The 19,414-nt window shown below is 47.4% G+C and overlaps 1 protein-coding gene across 1 annotated transcript in view; it reads right to left on the bottom strand.

Annotated features, from left to right (window-relative positions):
- Positions 1-3,360: 3,360 nt before the first annotated feature.
- GPC3 (glypican 3) overlaps positions 3,361-19,414 on the bottom strand; it is a 139,613-nt gene continuing 123,559 nt past the window's right edge. The window contains exon 8 of the mRNA XM_021548345.4: positions 3,361-4,527. Coding sequence (XP_021404020.3) covers positions 4,352-4,527 — 176 coding nt within the window. The 3' untranslated portion in view covers positions 3,361-4,351. The remainder of the gene's footprint in view (positions 4,528-19,414) is intronic.

The following is a 19,414-nucleotide window of genomic DNA, read 5'->3' as shown; positions in this document are numbered from 1 at the left end:
ACGTCCCCTGTGTGGTCCTGCTCAGCCTGCTTGTCTCCCTGCTCCCTTGGTGCCTCTTGCCCACCATCACCACCTCCTCCTGCCCATCTCACCATGGAGCAGCAGCTGCCAGCAAAGCAGAGCAGGAGGCAGTGCAAGACAGTCACCTCCTCCCTCCCAGCACAGCAGTGCCCAGGTGCCACCCCGCCAGGAGCCTGAGCTGTGCACCAACCCAGCACCCTCCAAGGCTGGAAAGTGCCCTTTCACAAGGGCAGCTCCCTTGCTGTGCCCAGCACACCAGTTTGGACTGAAAAGCAAATCAGAATACCTGACAGCACAGGATTCCACGTGTCCCCCTTCTGCTGACCCACAGGAACATGTCCAGCTGCCAGGTCTCTGATGGTGCTCTCTGCATCCTCCATGCAAGGGGCATTTTTTTTCATTTGAAAGCTCCAGTGAATCCAGCCCTGGATACTTGTTAGGCCCATGCTCCAGAGGGCTTTGCTCATGGAGATGAATGAGGAATTCTGAAAATTTCCCTGAAAAACAAAACTGAGACGCTCTAGATTTCACTTTCCCAAACAGCATGAGCCGTAAGCACCAGCTGTTTTGAGCAGCTGTTCAGTGTGTTAGATTTTACCATTCCAGCACTAAACTATTAGTCAATTGATTAATGAACTAGAACTTCCCATCCAACAAAAATATTTTGGTTTTAAATTATAATTTGATGCGTGGTTAGTGCAGAAATACATTACACATGCTAAGCACATGTTTGCATCTCATCACCACCCTCAGACACAGGGAAAGGTGTCAGCTTCATCACCTTTTTAAGGCTGCTTGCAAACCCCTCCAGGGAATGCAGTTTTACCTTTAGTGCAGTTATTTTGCAGAATACAGAGAGGTGATGCTGCTCAGTCCTGCCCACATGTGGGACAGGGCCAGCAGGCTCCTGCCACCCCACTGCTGTGAGTGGAGCTTAAAGGAGCTGCAGAACTGGCCAGGAAGCATTAAGGTCAACTGGCAGGAGTGAGGGCTCAACCACCTGAGACAGGAAACATTCCCAAGGTTGCCAGGCCTTTATCTGGTGCCAGCACAAGGTCCCAAGCCCACAAGGCACCACTGGGACACAGTGCTGGCAGCTGCACCAAGGAGTCCACAGCTCTGCACAGGGAGACACGGAGACTGGAGTCAGTGACAGCTCAGGTCTGGCCCTGGGTTTCATCACAAAGCTAAAAATTATCTGAAAAGGAGTTGTTCCATTGTTTGTTTTTGTTTTTTTTTTCCCCAGAAGTGTCTTCATGGCATAAACTCCTCTACTCAGCTAAAACCCCAGGTATTTACTCTGGGGACACACTTTGCAGGTCAGAAGTGGCCACCACTGGTGCTGAATTCACATCACTGTGTTATCGTGGTGCTTGTGCACAGCTGAGCTGCACCTGCCAGCAGCTCAAGCCCTCCTCCTCCTTAACTCCTATAAACATATTATCATATATATGATATGTATACACTCATTAATAATATATAATAATAGCAATAATGATAAGAATTGAAATAATCTTAGCTGTGTATTGCCCTGGGACAAGGTTTGGAATTCCAGGTACACATGCAGAGGGGAGGTGACAGGGTACCCATCTCCTGATGGAGGGGCCCCATCCCATGACAAGGCAGGTCACAGTACACAGAAGTGGTGCAGAGAAACCAACAGGGAAAAATTATTCCTTATGTCTCATGATGGGGATGAAACTGCCCAAAATTGAACATCAGCTGTATTCCACCTCAGTGGGCAGGGCATTCCTTGCAAACCTCCTGTTAAAACATGTGCACAAACCCAGGGCAGGGGAAAATTCAACAGCTGCTTTTTCAGGTTATAATCCGTTATTTTATAAACTTGGCAGGTAGTAGGCTCAAAGGCTGTTTTTTGTGATCTCTGATCATAACAAAGTCTCCAGAAAGCACAGCTTTGCTAAACAGCAAAGGGAAACCGGGCTCAGCATGCCTCAGAGGGGTTTTCTGCTGAGAAGCATCAGCATCGCACTGTGGTGATGCAAGTGGGAGAACCCACCAGGCTTTGTGAGACACAGCAAGGCACAGCCCACGCCAGTCCTCAGAGAGAAAACACACTGGACTTGTACTGAAAAACTGCTGCCACCCTCCCAGCCTGCTGCTTATCTAAGGAAGCAGGAGCACACAGAACATTTCTGACATAATATTAGAGGAGATGATGTCCCTGCACTGGTACCAGCGATACCTGGCGAGGCAGAGGCAGCACATCATCTCTGAACAAACCCAGCAGCCCACTTCCACCCCCAGCGCTCCCAGGGGATGAAAGGAAAATGATCAGAAGGGAAGAAGCGATTCAAATTCAAGTGGCGCTAATAAAATATTCCCTTTGGTGGAGCAGAGGCTCAGGGGCTCAGCCAGCTGGAGCACAGAGAGCTGGGATGATGCAAGGAGCTGGGCCAGAACAAGAGCTGAGCAGCAGGAAGGTGAAGAAATGCCTCTGCCAGCACCACCCTTAGCTCTCCCTTGCACCACCTCATGCACCAGGACCCCTCTGACCCAGGGTCAAAGCACGGTCCCAAGAGACAGAGAGGATTGCAGTTTGGTTTGTGAAAATGTAAAATATAAAATACAGAAACGTGTAATATACAAAACCACATCACAGTGCATGGATGCAAAAAAATCAGTCCTTACAGGAATATCACGTCACCAGCACTGCCCAAACACCCCCAGCACTCACCCTGGCATGGATGGGACACAAGGATTCTGAAACCCAGAGGATAGGACTCCAAAAATTACCCATCAGGTCATGCCATGAGTTAGCCCAGATCTGCTCCTTTGCATCAGGAGTGGTGAACTGGGAGTTAACAACATGAAGAGGAGTGGAGGAACAATCATCTCTCCTTCTGCCACAAACCCAAAGCACTTCACACAACTCCACAACTCCAAGGCCTCAAATCAGAGACAGGCAGGTCAGCCCCACCACTTAGACTGGGTAGAGTTTCTACCCTCCAAACTGTCTGACTACGTGGTTTGGAATTATTTACTTTCTCCTAAACATAGAGCTGCTGTAAAAGAGGCCTGATGCACACAAATATTTGAGGCATGCACGTGTGTGTGAGGGGGTGTATGCACACATACGTGCATATGCTGAAGCTTAAGATACTGCAGCTATAAACACTCTAGTTAAGGCAGATCTTAAACAGGAATATGCAACCATCTTGGCCAGAAACCAAACCAAACCCAGCCCATCCATTTAATCAGACCAAGCCAAGTGCTGGTGTCCCTGGGCTGGGCACAGTTGGTGTTCCCAGGCTGCCCACTCCAGTACAACACAGGCTATTGTCTCGCACACATGGGAGGCTACTTCCAGGGCTCCACTTAGAGAGCAACCAATCTTTATTTTAGTGATAGCTTACGTAAAGGAACATGCAAAGAAACACATGAGTAAGAGTCTCATCTGCCTCAGGCTCCTGTAAAAGGCTGTAAATCCTTTTCTTTTCCCCTTTCATAGCACAACACGTTGGACAGTCATTGTTCACCCTGCAAAGCACAGCGTGTACATCCCCGCCGTCGGTCCTTTGGCTGGAGCTGTGCTTGCAGGTTTCCCGTGGGAAAGGAGGTGCTTCACTTCTGAAGAATGAAACCAGGTTGTTGCATGTGCCACAAGGATGCTGGTGGGGATCAGGCACCTGCAGTGAAGGGCTTCAGGACCTGGCTGGGGGTTGAGCAGCAAAATCACCTGCAACTTGCCATGGTGCAGGTGGGCTCTGTGCCCAGGGGAGCACATCTTCACCACAATCCCAGTGCATGACAGCTTCTCTTCCACAGCATCCTTCCTCCTGCCGAGTGTCTGATCTCTCTCCCTTGTCTTCACATGCTCTCTGTTATGTCCTGACCTGATTCCCAGGGGTGAAACTTGAATTTGGAGTAAGTACAAAAATGACCTGAACTACAGAAAAAATCTGTATTAAGTCAGCTAGGAATCAGGGGTATGATATTTGCTGAGAGTATTTCATAAACCACAGGTGTTCTGTACCCCATGCATGTTCAAACAACTCAAAATAAAATTTGGTCTTCACCTTAACAGCAAGGGAGACCTCAGTGTTCAAAAACTGCAAGGAACACAATTTAATATGAACCTGCTTATATTTAACAGGATTATCTTTAAAAAGCACTGTTAGATATTTACTAGTTTGCCATGAACCAACACATTTTTAATTTGGGATTTTTTTCTGTGAAGAGTCTTGAAAAACTGACTCAGGGCATTTGTCCTGTTTTTGGCAATGTGCATATATTTCAGAAGAGGTTCCAAATATCTTCCTCACTAAAAAAAGGCATGGAGGGACACGGAGTGATGGCACCAGACTGCTCATGGCTGGTAGCCCAGCAGCAGCGGGAGGACCAGGGCAATGCCAGCAGCAGGACTGGGGTGGGTGGCTGCACTCCCAGGGTTGCTGCTGGGGACTGCAGCACCATCTTTGCTTTGCTGATTCAGAAGCTGCTTATTTGCAGAGATGTCGTCCATGTCCAGGTCATACGCCAGCTCTGAAAGCAGAAGGAGAGAGGTGGTCAGCAACACGTGGTGTGTGTCAGCATTCTGACACACAGCACATCCAGCCCCCACCAAAACTGGGGTTCTGGGGCAGCCCATGCCAGAGGGCAGCTGGGTCTGGGCACAGTCAAAGGCATCACAGGGCTTGATGGGCCAGAAGCACTTAGCAAACACCTTGTCAGTCCTGCACCCACCAGTCCCAGTACCCTACACCAAATAGAGAGACCAAAAAATCCCAACTGTGAGGTGCTCCAGTAAGAAAACAAAAGAGATAAGGGATGTGCCTTACAGGAAAGCTACTCCCAAAGAAAACCAGCTGAGCTTTGGAGGGGATGTTTAGCAATGCAAATTGTGTCTGCTCCCCAGGCACAACAAGGATGAGTGCAGGAGTGAGGAAATCCTGGCGAGCACTAACACTTCCCCAAACCCAGAGTCAGCAGAAGGCCTTGCTCACCAAAGCCTCCTGGCTGTAGGACCTGAGGAGCTCTGCATTCCTGCAATCTTATGTAAGAGCCTGCAAAATATGCTTCTTATAGCACTGAGAACACATCCCATCCCTGGTCCACCTCATCAAAGGAAGGAATGTGAATGGATCATGCACTCTGGGCATGCTGGTGTTGCAACATGGTGACTTTGAGATGAAGCACATGTGCGTTTCAATCAAAGAAAACATCCAGTATAAAATTTTGGATAGTACGGGCAGAGGAGCATAACTTTAACAGCGGGGAAAGCTTGTGGCAACCCATCACTGGCTGCAAGGGACCTGCTGAGCAGTAACTCAAACAGCTGCCCTTGTCTTGCTGGGTCAGTGAAGAATAAAGAAGTCCAAATAGACAATGTGGAAAGACAAGACACCAGCAAATCTCAGGGCTGAGAGCAGAAGGGAAAAGGTGTTTTAAGATGCCATTAGTCAGATCTACCTGGGGCATTACCTGTCAATCAGCTGGACTGAGTGGATGCACTCGTTCTCAAGGCAGTGGGGCCCTTGCTCCCCTGCTTGTGCTGCTGCCACCTCCTTCTGGGGTACAGGTTTCTCACCCAAATGGGAATCAGGTAAGCCTGTCTGTCCCATCCTCAGAGCCTGGCTTTTGGAGTTGGAGGAAACCAGTGGTTTCCATCAGAAGAGACCCTGGCTCAAGACTTTTGCAAGCCTCCTGGATCACTAGCATGTTGGAAAGGTTTGGATCATCCCACCCCACCCCTGAGAAAGAATCCAACAGACTGAATAAGTACTCTATCTAAAAAATGCCACATCAATCCAATGAACAACACTGCCAAGGCAAACAAGCAGTATTTCTTAATAAAAAAATACCCAAACATTGCAAAACAAAAGCAGAACAATGTTAGCATGACAAGTGAGTCAGCCCAGGCCATCAAAGGAGGTCAGAAATGGCTCAAAGGGAACAGTTATCCATGCACACAGAGGGCCAGGTGCAAGCAGAACCCGCCTGCTAAACTGAATTCTCTAGTAGATTCTCACAAATACTGCAATTCCTCTTTTCCACAGCTTTCCTGCTTTTTCTAAATAGTACAGATATGTTGCTGTCCTCTGGCACTGCACACCCATGGGAAGAGCAGGGAAGAAAGGTGCCACCTTGAAAGGGATGTGCTGGGAGACTTTCCAAGCACAGAAAGAACAAGTCCCTCGGGCACGAAGCACGCTCAGGCTTCAGGGCAGTTTGGGAACAGCCTGACAGCACCACCTTATTTTCCCAAGCTCATTTCTGGAAAATAAGTGAAGGGATTTGGAGTTAATAAAATCACAGCAGATTATTTCACAGCTGGTTGTATGACACAAGACTCCTCAGCTGGCACAATGCTGGATCACAACCTGCCCTAGTGTGCTTTGGAAGGTATTTCCACACATTACAAAGGCTCTTGAAACCTAAAAGATGCTCCATGGGGTCACAAGACTGTCAGGCACCCACACACTCCCAGACCAGTGATCATGAGAGCTTTTGGGGCAGAATATTCTCTTAGTGGACATCCTAGCAAACCTAAAAAACTCCCTAGGAATTGAGTAACTACTCTTGCCTTCCCTTTAGAAAAGAAATTTGAAACAAAAGAGTGTTTCAGCAAGGTCCTTAACAGCACAAAGGGTTTTGACGGCCCCATTTACAGTCTTGTTCTGGGATGTAATTTATGAGATTCGAGTTCCTGCACGGGTCTCAATGCAGCAGCTGAATCCCCTTGGAAATGTTCAGCCAGTACCAAAATTAGCGTTCCAAACATATTCTTTGCGTGGGAAATTTTCCAATTCTGGGATTTCACCTCAACTTGAGTAAGGGTAATTTTTTTAATCATGGCATTTCACCCAAATGGGGATGGTGATACTCCCTCTATTCCCTTCTGGCCAAATTAAAGAGAAGGGAACAGAAACCCTCTTGTCATCAGAGATTAGAATGCTATTTTCCTTGCCTTAACTGCTTCAGAAGTTTAGTGTTTGGGTGTGCCATTTGTTTTCACTGTTCCTTCTATTGTATCCTTCTCCTTATTTGGCCCAACTGTATTTTTAGGCGTGATGGATTTAGGCAAACATCTTTTATTTTGTATTAATAATGGATCTGTAACCCTTGCAAATCCCTTTCACTTAGTTTCTAATGACCTTTGCTACATCAGTAGAAAGGAAAATAAAAGGTATGAGCCTCTAACAGACCTCAGGCAGCCAATCCAAGCAATAACAGCATTAAAAATATACATCACAGAATCACAGAATTGGTAAGGTTGGAAGGGATCACAGTGAGTCATCTGGTCCAAGCTCCCTCTCAAGCCCAATGCACAATGTGCCCCAGGGCACAATGCACAGGATTGAGTCTATCTCCAGTGAGGGAGACTCCACATCCTTTCTGGGCACCCTGCTCCAGTGCTCAGTCACTGCACATTAAAGAAGTTCTTCCTCATATTCAGATGGAGCTTCCTGTGCATCAGTTTCTGCCCACTGCCTCTTGTCTTACTGCTTATATTATTGATAATAAACATATTTCAAATCCAGGAACCCAAGTCAGCAAATGTTCCTAACCAGGTAGTTCTTGAGAGGGCTCCATTGTAATTTCCAGCTTTTGTTAGGATCCCTGGTTAGACCTGGTCACCTCCACATCCCTGCACCTCCTGCCACCACAGGCTCCAGGAGTGAAAGAGCCTCGGCATCAGAGATAGAGCTGCAGGATGGTTCGTGGGAGAACTGAAATTAACCTTCCACATACTCCATTTTGGCCATGTCCACCCAAAACTTTGCCCTTATGCTTCAAAATAACGTGAAGGTACTCCTCTGCCTCCGCTCTACCCAGCCACCTTCTGCATTAAACATCTCTACCACTCCAGCTCTGATCACCCAACTCACCGGCATCAGCTGCTCAGTACAAAGTGGTCCTTTGGCCTGCAAAGACTTTCGGGGGAGGGCAGGAAACCAGAAAAATCTGTTTCTGTTTATAATCAGAGTCCAGGGGGTATTACCAACAATCTGCACTAATTACAAATTCAATCTTCGCTCATTTTGGTCCCTCCTGTCTTCTGGGCTGCAGATTAGATAATCCCTTTAAAATAACAGTCAATCATTAGCTGTGCTGTTCTCTCCCCTCCTCACGCAAGCCGAGCGTGCCGGGCCGTTTCCCGGAATCCTCGCGCAGCTGGTGGAAGGTCTCCAGCCGCACACGAGCCGGTCCCTCCGGAAGCATCTTTTGTAACCAAAGCCCCTCGAACACAAAGCTGCTGCGCTGTGCTCCCAGGACAGCAACAGCTTCAATGGCCTCGCGGCGTGGATGACAAAACCCGGCGCCAGCCCTACGACGCGCGCTTTCCGCATCCACAACATAAAGCGGAGGCATTTTCCCATGGATTAGGGAAAATGCCTACTGACTCTGCCATACTGACTCTGCACAAGCTTATTTGGCAGGAGTCATTAGAAAGCTCTTCTTGCTGAACCACTCCAGCGTGGGAGGCAGCTGAACTGGGAGAAAGTTGGGTTTGAGTTGGGATAAAATGTCCCATGGCAGCTGGCACTGCAGGAGCTGGGCAGAAGAGTACTGGCACAGCAGCTTCGCTCTGCCAAATCCAACGCTACCCACCAAAACACCTCTTTCCCCCCCCAAAATGGACAACGTGGGCTTGAGCAAAGAACTGCTAGCAAATGTCTGGCAAATGACCTCCAAGAGCCCTGCTGCAGCAGGCTGGCTCGGCTGCTGCCCAGAGCCCAGAGCCAGGGAATGTCATCTCCCAGCCAGGCATCTCCCAGCCAGGCATCTGGGCTGCCTGCCTGCCAAGCCTGCCCCAGCAGATGGTTCCAGCCATGGACCCAATATAGTAACAGAGCCATAATGGATGGCCAGGCATGAAAACTGCCTCCCCCTGTCACTTGATAGCTCTGCCAGTGCCTCGTGCAGCGGTGATGGGTGTGAGGGGATCCTGACACAGGAGAAACCATTAAGCCTAACACAGCATGTTCAGCCAGCAGGGCTGCTGTGGTGATGGCCCTGGTTTGCAGATGATGGAAACGCTGTGGTGTGAAGGGAATGGATCATGTTTACAGTGAATGTAAAACACATCATGCAGAAATGTCACAGACAGGTAGGGCAGCTTGGCAAGCTTCTGCACCTGCCAGCATCTGCCTGCATCTTTCCTTCAGGACTGGTTTTCCCTAGGAAAGCATATGCTACCATTGCCACCTGAAAATTATAATCTCTGGAGCACGTTCCTTTGTTTAATTTTTTAAAGCATCTTCAGTGTGGAGAAGAAGGTGCCAATAGACACAGTAGACTGGCTGTCTCCAAAACAGGACAGGATTTCTTAAAGTGAGAGATGTTTGAGTCAAGCCCAAACTGTTGACTCATTGCAAGGTGAAGCATAAGAGGCTGTAATTCCACAGACCAGTCTGCTTCAGCTTGGCTCCCAAATCTCTCCTTCTCTACAGTACCAACCATTTAATTCTCACAGGTGTTTGCACCTGAAATGTACAAGAACTATCTAATTTAATCCCAAACACTTCCTGGAACACCAAAAGCTCTGCTCACCTCAGCCTGCAGATATCTGGGTTTTTTTCATGAAAACAGCTCACATTACAAACACACTTCTGCCTCGCCAAAGGTAACACCTGAAACCATCCATTGGGATACATGGCACAAACAGCCACAGCTGCATGGATACAGCCAAGATTCCCAGCATTCTGCTTCTCTTAAACTCTTCCAAACACCTAGCCAAGCATGGTTTCATCTCATCAGGGAGGTTTTGCCCTATGGCTTATTACCATTAAAATCCTGGAGCACCAACAGGTTTGCCAGTTGTCTTCTTGCACAACGAGCGGTAGGTGCGGCCGCGCCGGGGTGTAATTAAAGCGCTGAACCAGGGCTGGCCGTGGTGCTTGTGTTGGCACACATCACTGAGATGGATGTGTAGCATGTGCATGGTCTTGTGCCTCTGCTTTTCCACCTCCTCCACAGCAATTTAGGAGGTGTGGCTCTTGGCAATATGGATTTGGAAAAAGAACGAAGAAAAAATCCAACTCAACATCACCCTGCTGCCATCGGCAACATGGCCAAGAGAGCCTGGCGTGGCTCATCAGGAAGGGGTAAAACCAACTTCCTGGGCAGAAACCCAGAGGAATCAGATTTGGGATTGCTGATTTGCAAACCAAGAATTTTCCCGCCCTTGCCTGTCTGCCACCTCTGGCTGCTGGTGTGCCACTGCTGGCCCGTGGCTGCAGCACGCCTTCAGCAGCAACCCAGAGAACACAGGTACCACAGGCACCACCACAAACCCAGGACCGACAGGGGAGGAAGCTCCCCTAGGATCAATGCTCTCTGGAAGGCAGCAGTAAATTGTTTTGGGGGGACCCAGATGCGAGGAAGGTCCATCTCAGTCCCATGCCAGGGGTGTAACCAGGTGCTGTTTGGGGTACCCAAGGCATTGAGTCCTGTGAGGTGGCCACTGTGCACACCCTGCCTCCCCAACCTCCACACAAGTCTCCACAAAAGTCTTTCTACCACAAAATGTCTCTACCACAAAAGTCTCTCCACACACATCCACAAGTTTTTGAAGGAACAAAACATCCTCAAAACCCAACACTGTGTACAGGCAGAGGGGCTGCACCATGACCCCAATTCCAGCAACTGCTCCTTCCCCCCACCTTGGCCAGAGGACAGTGGCAAGGAAGGGCCATAATTTATGACCTGGGCCTATATTTACTTTGAAAATGTACTCGTTATATTCTTCTTTGGTCCTTGATTTGTTCTAGATCTACCCTGAAGAGAATCTGGCATCTGCAATTGCATTCCTCGTTTTCCCCTTGGCAGAGTGTGAAAGAGTTTCTGAACTGCACTCACGGAGAGGAGCCACAAAAATGTGCTTAGCAAAATGCACTCATGTAATCTATTAAAAATTAAAAAATCTCATTAGCATTATTAATTGGAAGTGCTGGAGTCCTTGTACTTTGCTGATGTTTTTGCATTACCCTGGTCTGATATCTAGATGTACAGTCCAGAATAAGAGCTGCTACCTAAAGGAGCTTAGAAGAAAAGCACTGAAAAATAGGGAGCTAAACATGTACAACCAAAAACATCTACAAAGACAGAAGTGAAGAAATAAAAAGAGGACTAGCTGTAAACAGAAGAGTACAAATAGAAGTGAAATTATTTAAGTGGCAGCAATACAGGACTGGGTCAAGCAATGGTCCTACAGATCCCCCTGTATCTCAGCCCACCCAGATGTGGAGTAATTTCTTCCTGCTTGGAGAGCTTCAAGATCTAAATCACAAAGAGATCCCTTCTGATCACTCTGCGTCACCTGAGAAGTCTCCATACATTCTTGATTTGGGGAAGTAAGGTTCCCAATGATAGAAGAGCAAAATTAAATGCTTCATATTCCCTCTAATGACTGAAAACAACAGCTGAAATTTCTCCTTCATGTTTTCTTCCCCAAAAGCTTTTGGATATGACCAGGAGAGGAAGATCTTTCTTTCTACATGCTGGCCTTCAACTCTCTAAGCTCAGGACATTCAGGAATACCTGACAAAATGTAGTCCTAAGAGGAATGCAATGGTCGCTGCCTTCCAGATGTTAACACTAAAAGCAGCCCTCAAGGCAGGAGGATATTTCTCAATGCTTGATTGGAAAGCTCATGGTGGTATTATGGCACGCAGGAGCATCTGACACCTTCCTTTGTGACTCATTGTGTGTGGAAACCAGTCCTGAAAGTGCCCAGGCCACAGAGACCAGGGGCTTGTGGCATTCCTGCTTCAAGTAGGCAACCCGGAATGTGCCTCTTCAATCAGAAGGGACAAGGGCTTTGTGCAATGTCTACACTCAGTGAAAAATCCCTGGACATCCACCAGGCTACAACTCAGGATGCCAAGGGAAATATCTCGAGTGAGATTTCAGGTCAAAACCCAAGAATCTGGGCTGTGCATGGACATACCTGCTCAGCCCACAGTAGAGCTGGCAGGTAGGATCAGGCATGGTGGTACTCCATGCTCCTCTGCTCAGCCTGCTCTGCTCCTGGAGAAACTTCCTGAGGTTTTGTGCTCTGACACTGCCCAGGGTCACCAGCACGGATGGACAGCCAGCTCCCCCTGTCCATGCCAGGGGAATGTTTGCACAGAGCAGGAGCTGAGGTGAGAGAGCTGCCAAGGGAAGGGAGCCAAGTGGCAACAGCATCGCCTGGCTTTTCTCATTGTGCTAACCTGCATAAATAAACAAATAAAAAAAAATCTTGGATCTGCATTAAAACAACATTAAAGTGACTTCAGCCTATAAAAATGGAATAATGAAGAAGGTCCTGGGAAGCATCACTGTACCCAGCTTTTCTACTTTATATACAAGAAAGTTTGGGTTCATAGGGTGGAACATTTTAACAGCTTCAGGACATCTTCCCTGCACTGGAAGCAGCCCCAGGAACAGCCTCTGCAGTCTGACTCCAGGATCTGCCTTTGTACTGCATGGCACTGAAGAAAGACCCAAATTAAGCCCAGCTGCTCACTGGGTGTCTGTAACATCTGATACAAACCCTGGCTGATTTCTGCTCCCTGCCTCCCTCCTAGGCTGAGAACAAACCCTGACCCCAAAGCACTGGTGGAATGATGGTGCTAAAATCTGGATCTGAATGGTGGTGGCAGTTCCAATGGGAATCCCAGTGTATCCCTGCTGAGCACCAGGACACGGTGGCTGCAGTGCTTGGGCTGTGCTGGGCCTCTGCCATCACACTTACACTTTCCTGGGGGCCAAGGGCCTCCCTGTCCTGCTTGGGACCATGCTGGAGCTCAAGGAGACCACCTGGATTGCTCCCACTCCAGAAGGGGGAAGCAAGGGGTGGAGGGGATTGGCTTTGGGCTTCTGCCTGGCATCTCTCCAGGTCAGCTGCTACAGCCACAAGAAGGTGCCAGGGGTGAGGACATACTGCCCCTGTGGGAGAATCCAAACTGTTCTGGGGACACCTCCATTGACCCAGCAAGCAGCAAAACAAGGAGGTGACAACTCAATAGGGCTCCAAGGTCCAAGCCCACAAATGCCTCCTCCATCCTATCTGAAGCAATCATGGCTCTCTCTCAGGAATGTCACAATCATAGTGGAAAATCAAAATAAAAAGGCTATGTAATCCAATTTGTAAATCCCTTCAAAAACTCCTCTAAAATGGATTACAGAGATTAGAGATAGGAGTTTCCTGGAAATCAAGAATTGCATTTCTGCCTCCCCCATCTCTTCACTGCCTCATTAAAAAAGTCTTGCTTGTGCCCCCCACCCCACCTCACTCCTTCCCAGCCATCATCCCAGGCTTGGGGAGAAAAAGCAGATCCCTCCAACCCCTAAAAACAGCAGAGCTGTTTCTACCTGACTTTGCCATAAGCAGTATTTTGGGGCACAATCTGCTGCATATACCTGAACCTGCAGACAACGTGGGATGACTGCCAGGTTTCTGCAAGTGTTTTGGTCCATCCCTACTCCAAACAGGCTCCACGTGGTTGTGCAATGTGCTGCCAAGATTTTGTGAGCTGCAGGACTTGCAGCTCACCCCAATCCTGTGGGCACCCAGCAGAAAAACATCATCTTAAATCAGGGTGGTCTTCTAAAAATCACCCATGTGCCAGTGGTGACAATGCTACCAAGAAAAGAAAGGTCAAACACCCATGTGGGGATGATATAAAATTATTTAGCAGCATTATTATTCTGATAGATTAAAATCATCATTTTGTTTAATATTTTTGACTCAAGTACCCATAGTCGATGCTGGTAGGACAATTTTCTGTGAGGAATTTTTATTTCGTGAGAGGTTTTGTCCTTTCCTTCTTATTTGGAACAACAAGAAAAAGGGATTGCAATATTAGCATTCCCGGCAGAGCACACATTCGAGTTCCTGACCTGTTATTGCTCAAGGACTTCTGCAGCTGCAGATGCCTGTTTGGAGCTACAGTTAGGTCACTTTGAATGATGCTCATAGAATAAGGATCAAAACACTCACAGCTTGATCAAAAGGACATTTTATGAACATTGCAGCCTGAGTTAAGTGCTGATATGAATACTTAGGTTCGCCCTTATATTACCTCTGCTTGGTTCTAATAAAATTAACACCCTTTTAAATAATGGACTCCATTTTATTTGTTTCATGGTTTTGTGCCTTATGGCTTTGAAAACACATTTTTGAAACCTTTCCATCACTCTGAGAATGTATAGCTGTGTTGGAATCTGCAAATCAATGTCTTTGTACAGAGGAATAATAAGGGTTGCACCTTTGTATCATTGTTCTACCTGCTCTAAACTGGATTTATCCACCAAAGGTTGGGGTTTTTTTTCTGCCCACAAAAGAGGGTAACCAGTCACACCCTTTTCCCAGGAAGAATTACTACCTGTAAATAAACAACTAAAAACTGAATTACAAGCACCAGCAGCATGACTTCTCCTTTGTAAAGAGACAACAGAAAAAACAAAGCTGGGGAAAATCCAGTCTCTCCTCTGCATTTCACTTGCACATTAGAGGCAAAATGAACTTACCAGTCCAGGACAGGGGACGTCTTATTGGTGCAATACAGCTGCTTAACTGTTCTTTAGAGATATTCATCTCAAAACCAGAACAGAAAGAGCATTTCCCCCGCTTTTATTTATTTATCTTTTTTTTTGTGCCAACTCACCTTAGCTGAAAAGCACATTGAGATTGTAATTATGGGAAGGCCTCATCTAGTAGATTTGTAAACTCAGCTATCGGCTTGAATTACTGGAATTAGCAAGGCTAATTTAATGTCACTGTTCAAAATAGCTCAGATTTGGAATTTCTTAATGGCCTGAGGAAAAGGAGTCTTTATGCATACTGCAATCTAGGCTTCATTCTTAGACTAAATTCCTTCTCATAGATTTTGTGAATGCCCTGTTTTGTAGCCAACACAAACTCTGTCCAGTAAAATAATGTAAGGACTCAGAATGAAAAGAGATTAGCTGTTCCCTGCTCCTGTTATTTTAAAGCAGAAATAACTTTGGCTTCTACCGATTCATAGACAAAGCTTGAAATGCAAAGCATGCTCAACTCCAGAGTCAGCATGAAAAGGACCTTAAAATATTCCCGAGTGCAAGTAATGGACTTATTAGAGGGATGAAAAGAGGCACTTTTCACAGAATCCCAAGCTCTTTAGTCCTGTCATATCAATAATCTTGCTTAAGAATTTCATTCCATTTACATTTCTTTCCCTTCCAAATATCCTGCCCGACTCCTATGAAATACAACATTTACACTTTTAAAGTGTTAATTCATTTCTGTTAATGCTTGGTGGTGTAAAATGTCTGTGGATCACCCAGAGCGTGAGTGATGGTGTCACGAGGGGGTGGCACAGGGAGCAATTCTGTGCACTTATACACCTGAAAACTGATAAATGAGGAGGGAATTTTAATTTTGGTTAAAAGCATCTTCTTTAAATAATGGCAGTTGATTGTGCTGGAACTTGACGTACCTGCAATCTGTTGCATTCTCCTTTATGTTTATGTTTAACACCCACAAAAACTGTGCTGGCGGTAAGGAAAAAAAAAGTTTTAAAAATATCAGGAAGGAAATTTTCCTAGCTCTCCTAAGCTGCAATATATCATTTTTTAACCCTGTTTGCCTAGACTTAAAAAACATGGTTTACTCTAAAGCCCAAAGCAACTAGTGACAATTTTCTCTCTTTGTTTGAAGAAATTGCTGAAAAACAAAGGGAATTCAGGAACAAATCACAAAGGTCTGTGTGGGCATGGCAGGGAAGGAGACAGAGATACCCCCTTTCTAAGGAGTGAGGGGACTTTTTCCCCCCATTTGGCTCCATGCCCACAGGACAATTTGCACTGACTGAGGACTGTCAGCACCGAGGGGAAACAGGATTGTTTTGGGCTACATCTGCCCATGGGCCTCCACAAGACAGCACCAGCAGAGACCAAAAGACCCCCAAACACAGTGACAGGGTGAGTGGCCACACTGAGATGGCCTTGCCTGGCATGTGGTGCTGGCCAGCAATGATTTTCACAGACCAAACCAGATTTCACACCGCCCAAGAGACCCAAGGGTCTCAAAGCACACCACAGGCATTAATTACACCCTCCACTTTGAAGAAATTAATTAAGCACTGAAACCTTCTGGTCCCTGAGAACCAGGCACAAGCCTCTATTCACTAATGGCTAAAACTGAGCTGGGTTGTGGCAATGTTTCAGGAACACTGACAGGAGAGCTGAGAAAAGCACCTCGGAGTGCCCTGAGCCACCCTGGAGCAGCAGAATCCTCCCCCCAGGATACTTCTGATTCCTCTGGACACGTCCAGCAAGTCCCCCTGAGGAGGCAGCCATTCCAGGTTTGGCTCTGAATCACTCTTCATGGCAAGGCAGGGACAGCTGACACACCAGGGAGCTGAGGATGAGGGGCAGTCCCATCCCACAGCCACCCTTCAGGGCTTCCACTCAATCCCTGTTTCTAAGGACTCCTCAAGAGTCTCTGACATGAGCAGTCATTTTTCCTAATAACAAACTGGACACCCTTGAGGAGACATCCACAAGAAGCAACAGGAGCTCCTCACATCATCCTTGTTGCTTCCTTGTGTGCCCAGTTCCTGGGTGAGACATTCTCCAGCCCCATCCTGCCAGCTTGTCCAGCTGCAAGGGGCATCCCCATTCCCACGGGAAGCAGATCAATGGGCAGGCACCCCAATAATGCAGGCGTGCTGCAAGATGAAACCACCCTCACTGAAGAGTTTGCTGAGCTGGTATCCTCCTCTGGAACAAATCCACACAGTGTGACACGGCCTCAGTCACTCTCCTGCAATGTTCCAGTAAAGAAACAAAACCTTCTCTGCTCCTGATTCCCGTTTTGCTCCACTCAGACTTGCTGGATGCTTCCTCATCTTTCCATCTGCCTGGATGGCTTCCTCTCAGAAGCTGGACAAACCATGTGCCCAGGGCTCTCAAAATGGATTTAGAGGAGCAGCCTGCCAACCCACAAACATCTGCTGTCACTGTTCCTTTTGCAACAAATGCCTGGATAAAATAGGTGACAAGTGCATTAAAAAAATATGATACCCGTGCTGCAGAGAGCTGGAAGGCAAAGGGGGATTGCCAGCCCCTGCAGCTAACAAAAAGTGGTGGCTGTGCAGGAGCTGAGGCCTGGGAATCCCATTAAGGCCTCATGGGGTGTCAAATGGTAACAGGAGTGCTGGGCTTGCAGGGCAAGCAGGAGCTGGGCAGGAGGCAAATTCAGAGACCAGGAACAGCAGGAGTTTCTCAGCACATGCCTGCCTTTACCCTCCCAAAAACTGGGAGGAGCAGGTGAACAGGCACAGCTGAGCTGCAGGACAAGCAGAGGCAGGGGCAGGAGCCCCTGTGCATCCCATCCTGCTGTGGGGAGATGCCCAGAGAGGGATTCCTCAGAGCAGGGCTTGCTCCAGGGGCTGGGTCTGTTAGCTCTGCTTTAGGGTTAGTGCCATCCTGCAGCCATCCAGACCCCCAGTATAGGTTTCAATGGGACTGAGGGGATTTAGGAGCCTCCAGGCAATCCCATATAGTGGTCCCAGTTACCCTGTATCCTACATCACAGAATTTGGTTAAGTATTTTTAAAGACAGGTTTCTGCTCCTTAATATATGCAACTAGTCAGGGTGAACCTTAGTTATTAGCAACCAAAGTCAGGCTCTAACCTCTTGCTTTCCAACCCAAGCACAGCAGTAATTTTTGTTCAGTGTGCAGCAATACTGCCTTGCTATGTCCTTATTTTGGGTACACAGAACCATTTTTCTTTTTTCCACATTTTCTAATGAGTTCTGGCGGTAGGAAGTTGTTTGTAAATCACACAAGTATTTGTTTTACTGGAAACATCTGCTTTAACACATTTGTCTTTTTAAAAAGGCCAGTTTTTTTTTAAACAAAGGTATTAAGCTGCAATGTAAATTGGGCACATCTGTTTATGAGTCACTGCAATAGCACAGCCTCTAGTGCAGCAGATCACATGGATCTCCAGGGGCCTGATCCAGCCAATTAGAAACTCACAGCTTGCTCTGCTCCCTTTCCCAGCACTCCTCTTCCAAGAGCACTTCTGCCTGATTTAATAAATTAAGGCCACTAAATAAGAGAGACCTATTTAGTGTCTGCTAATAATATTAGGTGTCTGGCCCAGCAGACACTTAAGTATCACCAAGCTGGTGCTGAAGCCGACAGGCACCCGAGGGCCAAGTCCAGTGGAATTATTTATAGCTGGGAAGCCCAGGTTGCACCAGACCCACCTTGCCCATGGTGCTGCACCCCCTCTGCTGCCTTCAGCTGCCCAGAACTGCCAAAAAAACATTTAGAGAAGGCAAATAGAGGGAAAGACATCAGCTGAACCTCCAGGATCAAAACCTGACCCACCAGCTGATGTTTATCCACTGGAAACAAGGAGGTCAGCAGTGCCTGAGGCCCAGGAAAAAACATAAAAAAAAACCTCTGTAACTGCAGGGGCTGGGGAGCATCCCTGATAATTCTGGAGTAAATAAAGCCAATGAGGGGTAGGAAGGGCAAATCCAAACCAGCAAGGAGATGCCTGGAGAGGGCAGATTCAGCACCTCCATCCCCACAATAGCTGCCAGACTCCAGCTGTCCAGGGCAAAGCTTTCTGACTGTCACCAAAGCCCATACCTAAATAAAGCTTCAAGAGTCAGGATGAGACACAGAAGATGATGGTGCATCAGATGCTCCCTGAGAACAGGCACTGGAGCACAAGTGGGGAAGTTTGCTTCTACAGGGAAGGGGAGAGTGTTTTGGGTATAAATGCATTCTTTCACATTCTCTGCACATGCTTTAGCAGTGATTTATGTGGACAAGAGAGGAGATACTGCAGGCTGTGTTCCGTGATGACTTTGGGGAGCACAGAACCTTTTTTTTTTTTTCATTTACTTTTTACTGGAATGATCTACAGAGAACCAGAAGAGGACAAGCAAACATACCAAAGCTGCAGAGCAGCCAGCAGAGAGATATCAAGGAGACAGAGGATATTACTCAGATTCTGATAATAACCACTGGCTCCCACCTGCCAACTGCAGGCTGTCTGACACAAAAAACTCCAAAAACAGGCTGGAGCAGATGTCTGCCTCCCCGTGCAGGAAGTGTCTCCAGTATCCATGAGACACAAGCAAAATAGCTTAGAGTCCAGCAATTTTTCAGACTCGAGATACTGAATTCAAACAGGAAGGAGGGAGGAAAAAAACAGTAAAGCAAAAGGATGTGTCTCACATTGCAGTTGTAATTTACATTTTAGAAATCCTGCTGGGACTCCTGCACTGGACTGAGGCAGTGACAGATGCCCTGGCAATCTGTCCAGCTGCCAAACCTGATGCTCAACAGCTAGCAGTACTGCAAAACATCCATCCCTACACATCACAGAACCACCAAGGGATGCAGCAGCACCGTGGGCACTCAGTGGTGCA

This window comes from Lonchura striata, chromosome 4A, assembly GCF_050655825.1.
Source record: "Lonchura striata isolate lonStrDom1 chromosome 4A, ASM5065582v1, whole genome shotgun sequence".
Classification (NCBI taxonomy): Eukaryota; Metazoa; Chordata; class Aves; order Passeriformes; family Estrildidae; genus Lonchura; species Lonchura striata.
Note: the sequence above shows the minus strand (reverse complement) of the source record. Positions and strands in the feature narration are given on the sequence as shown.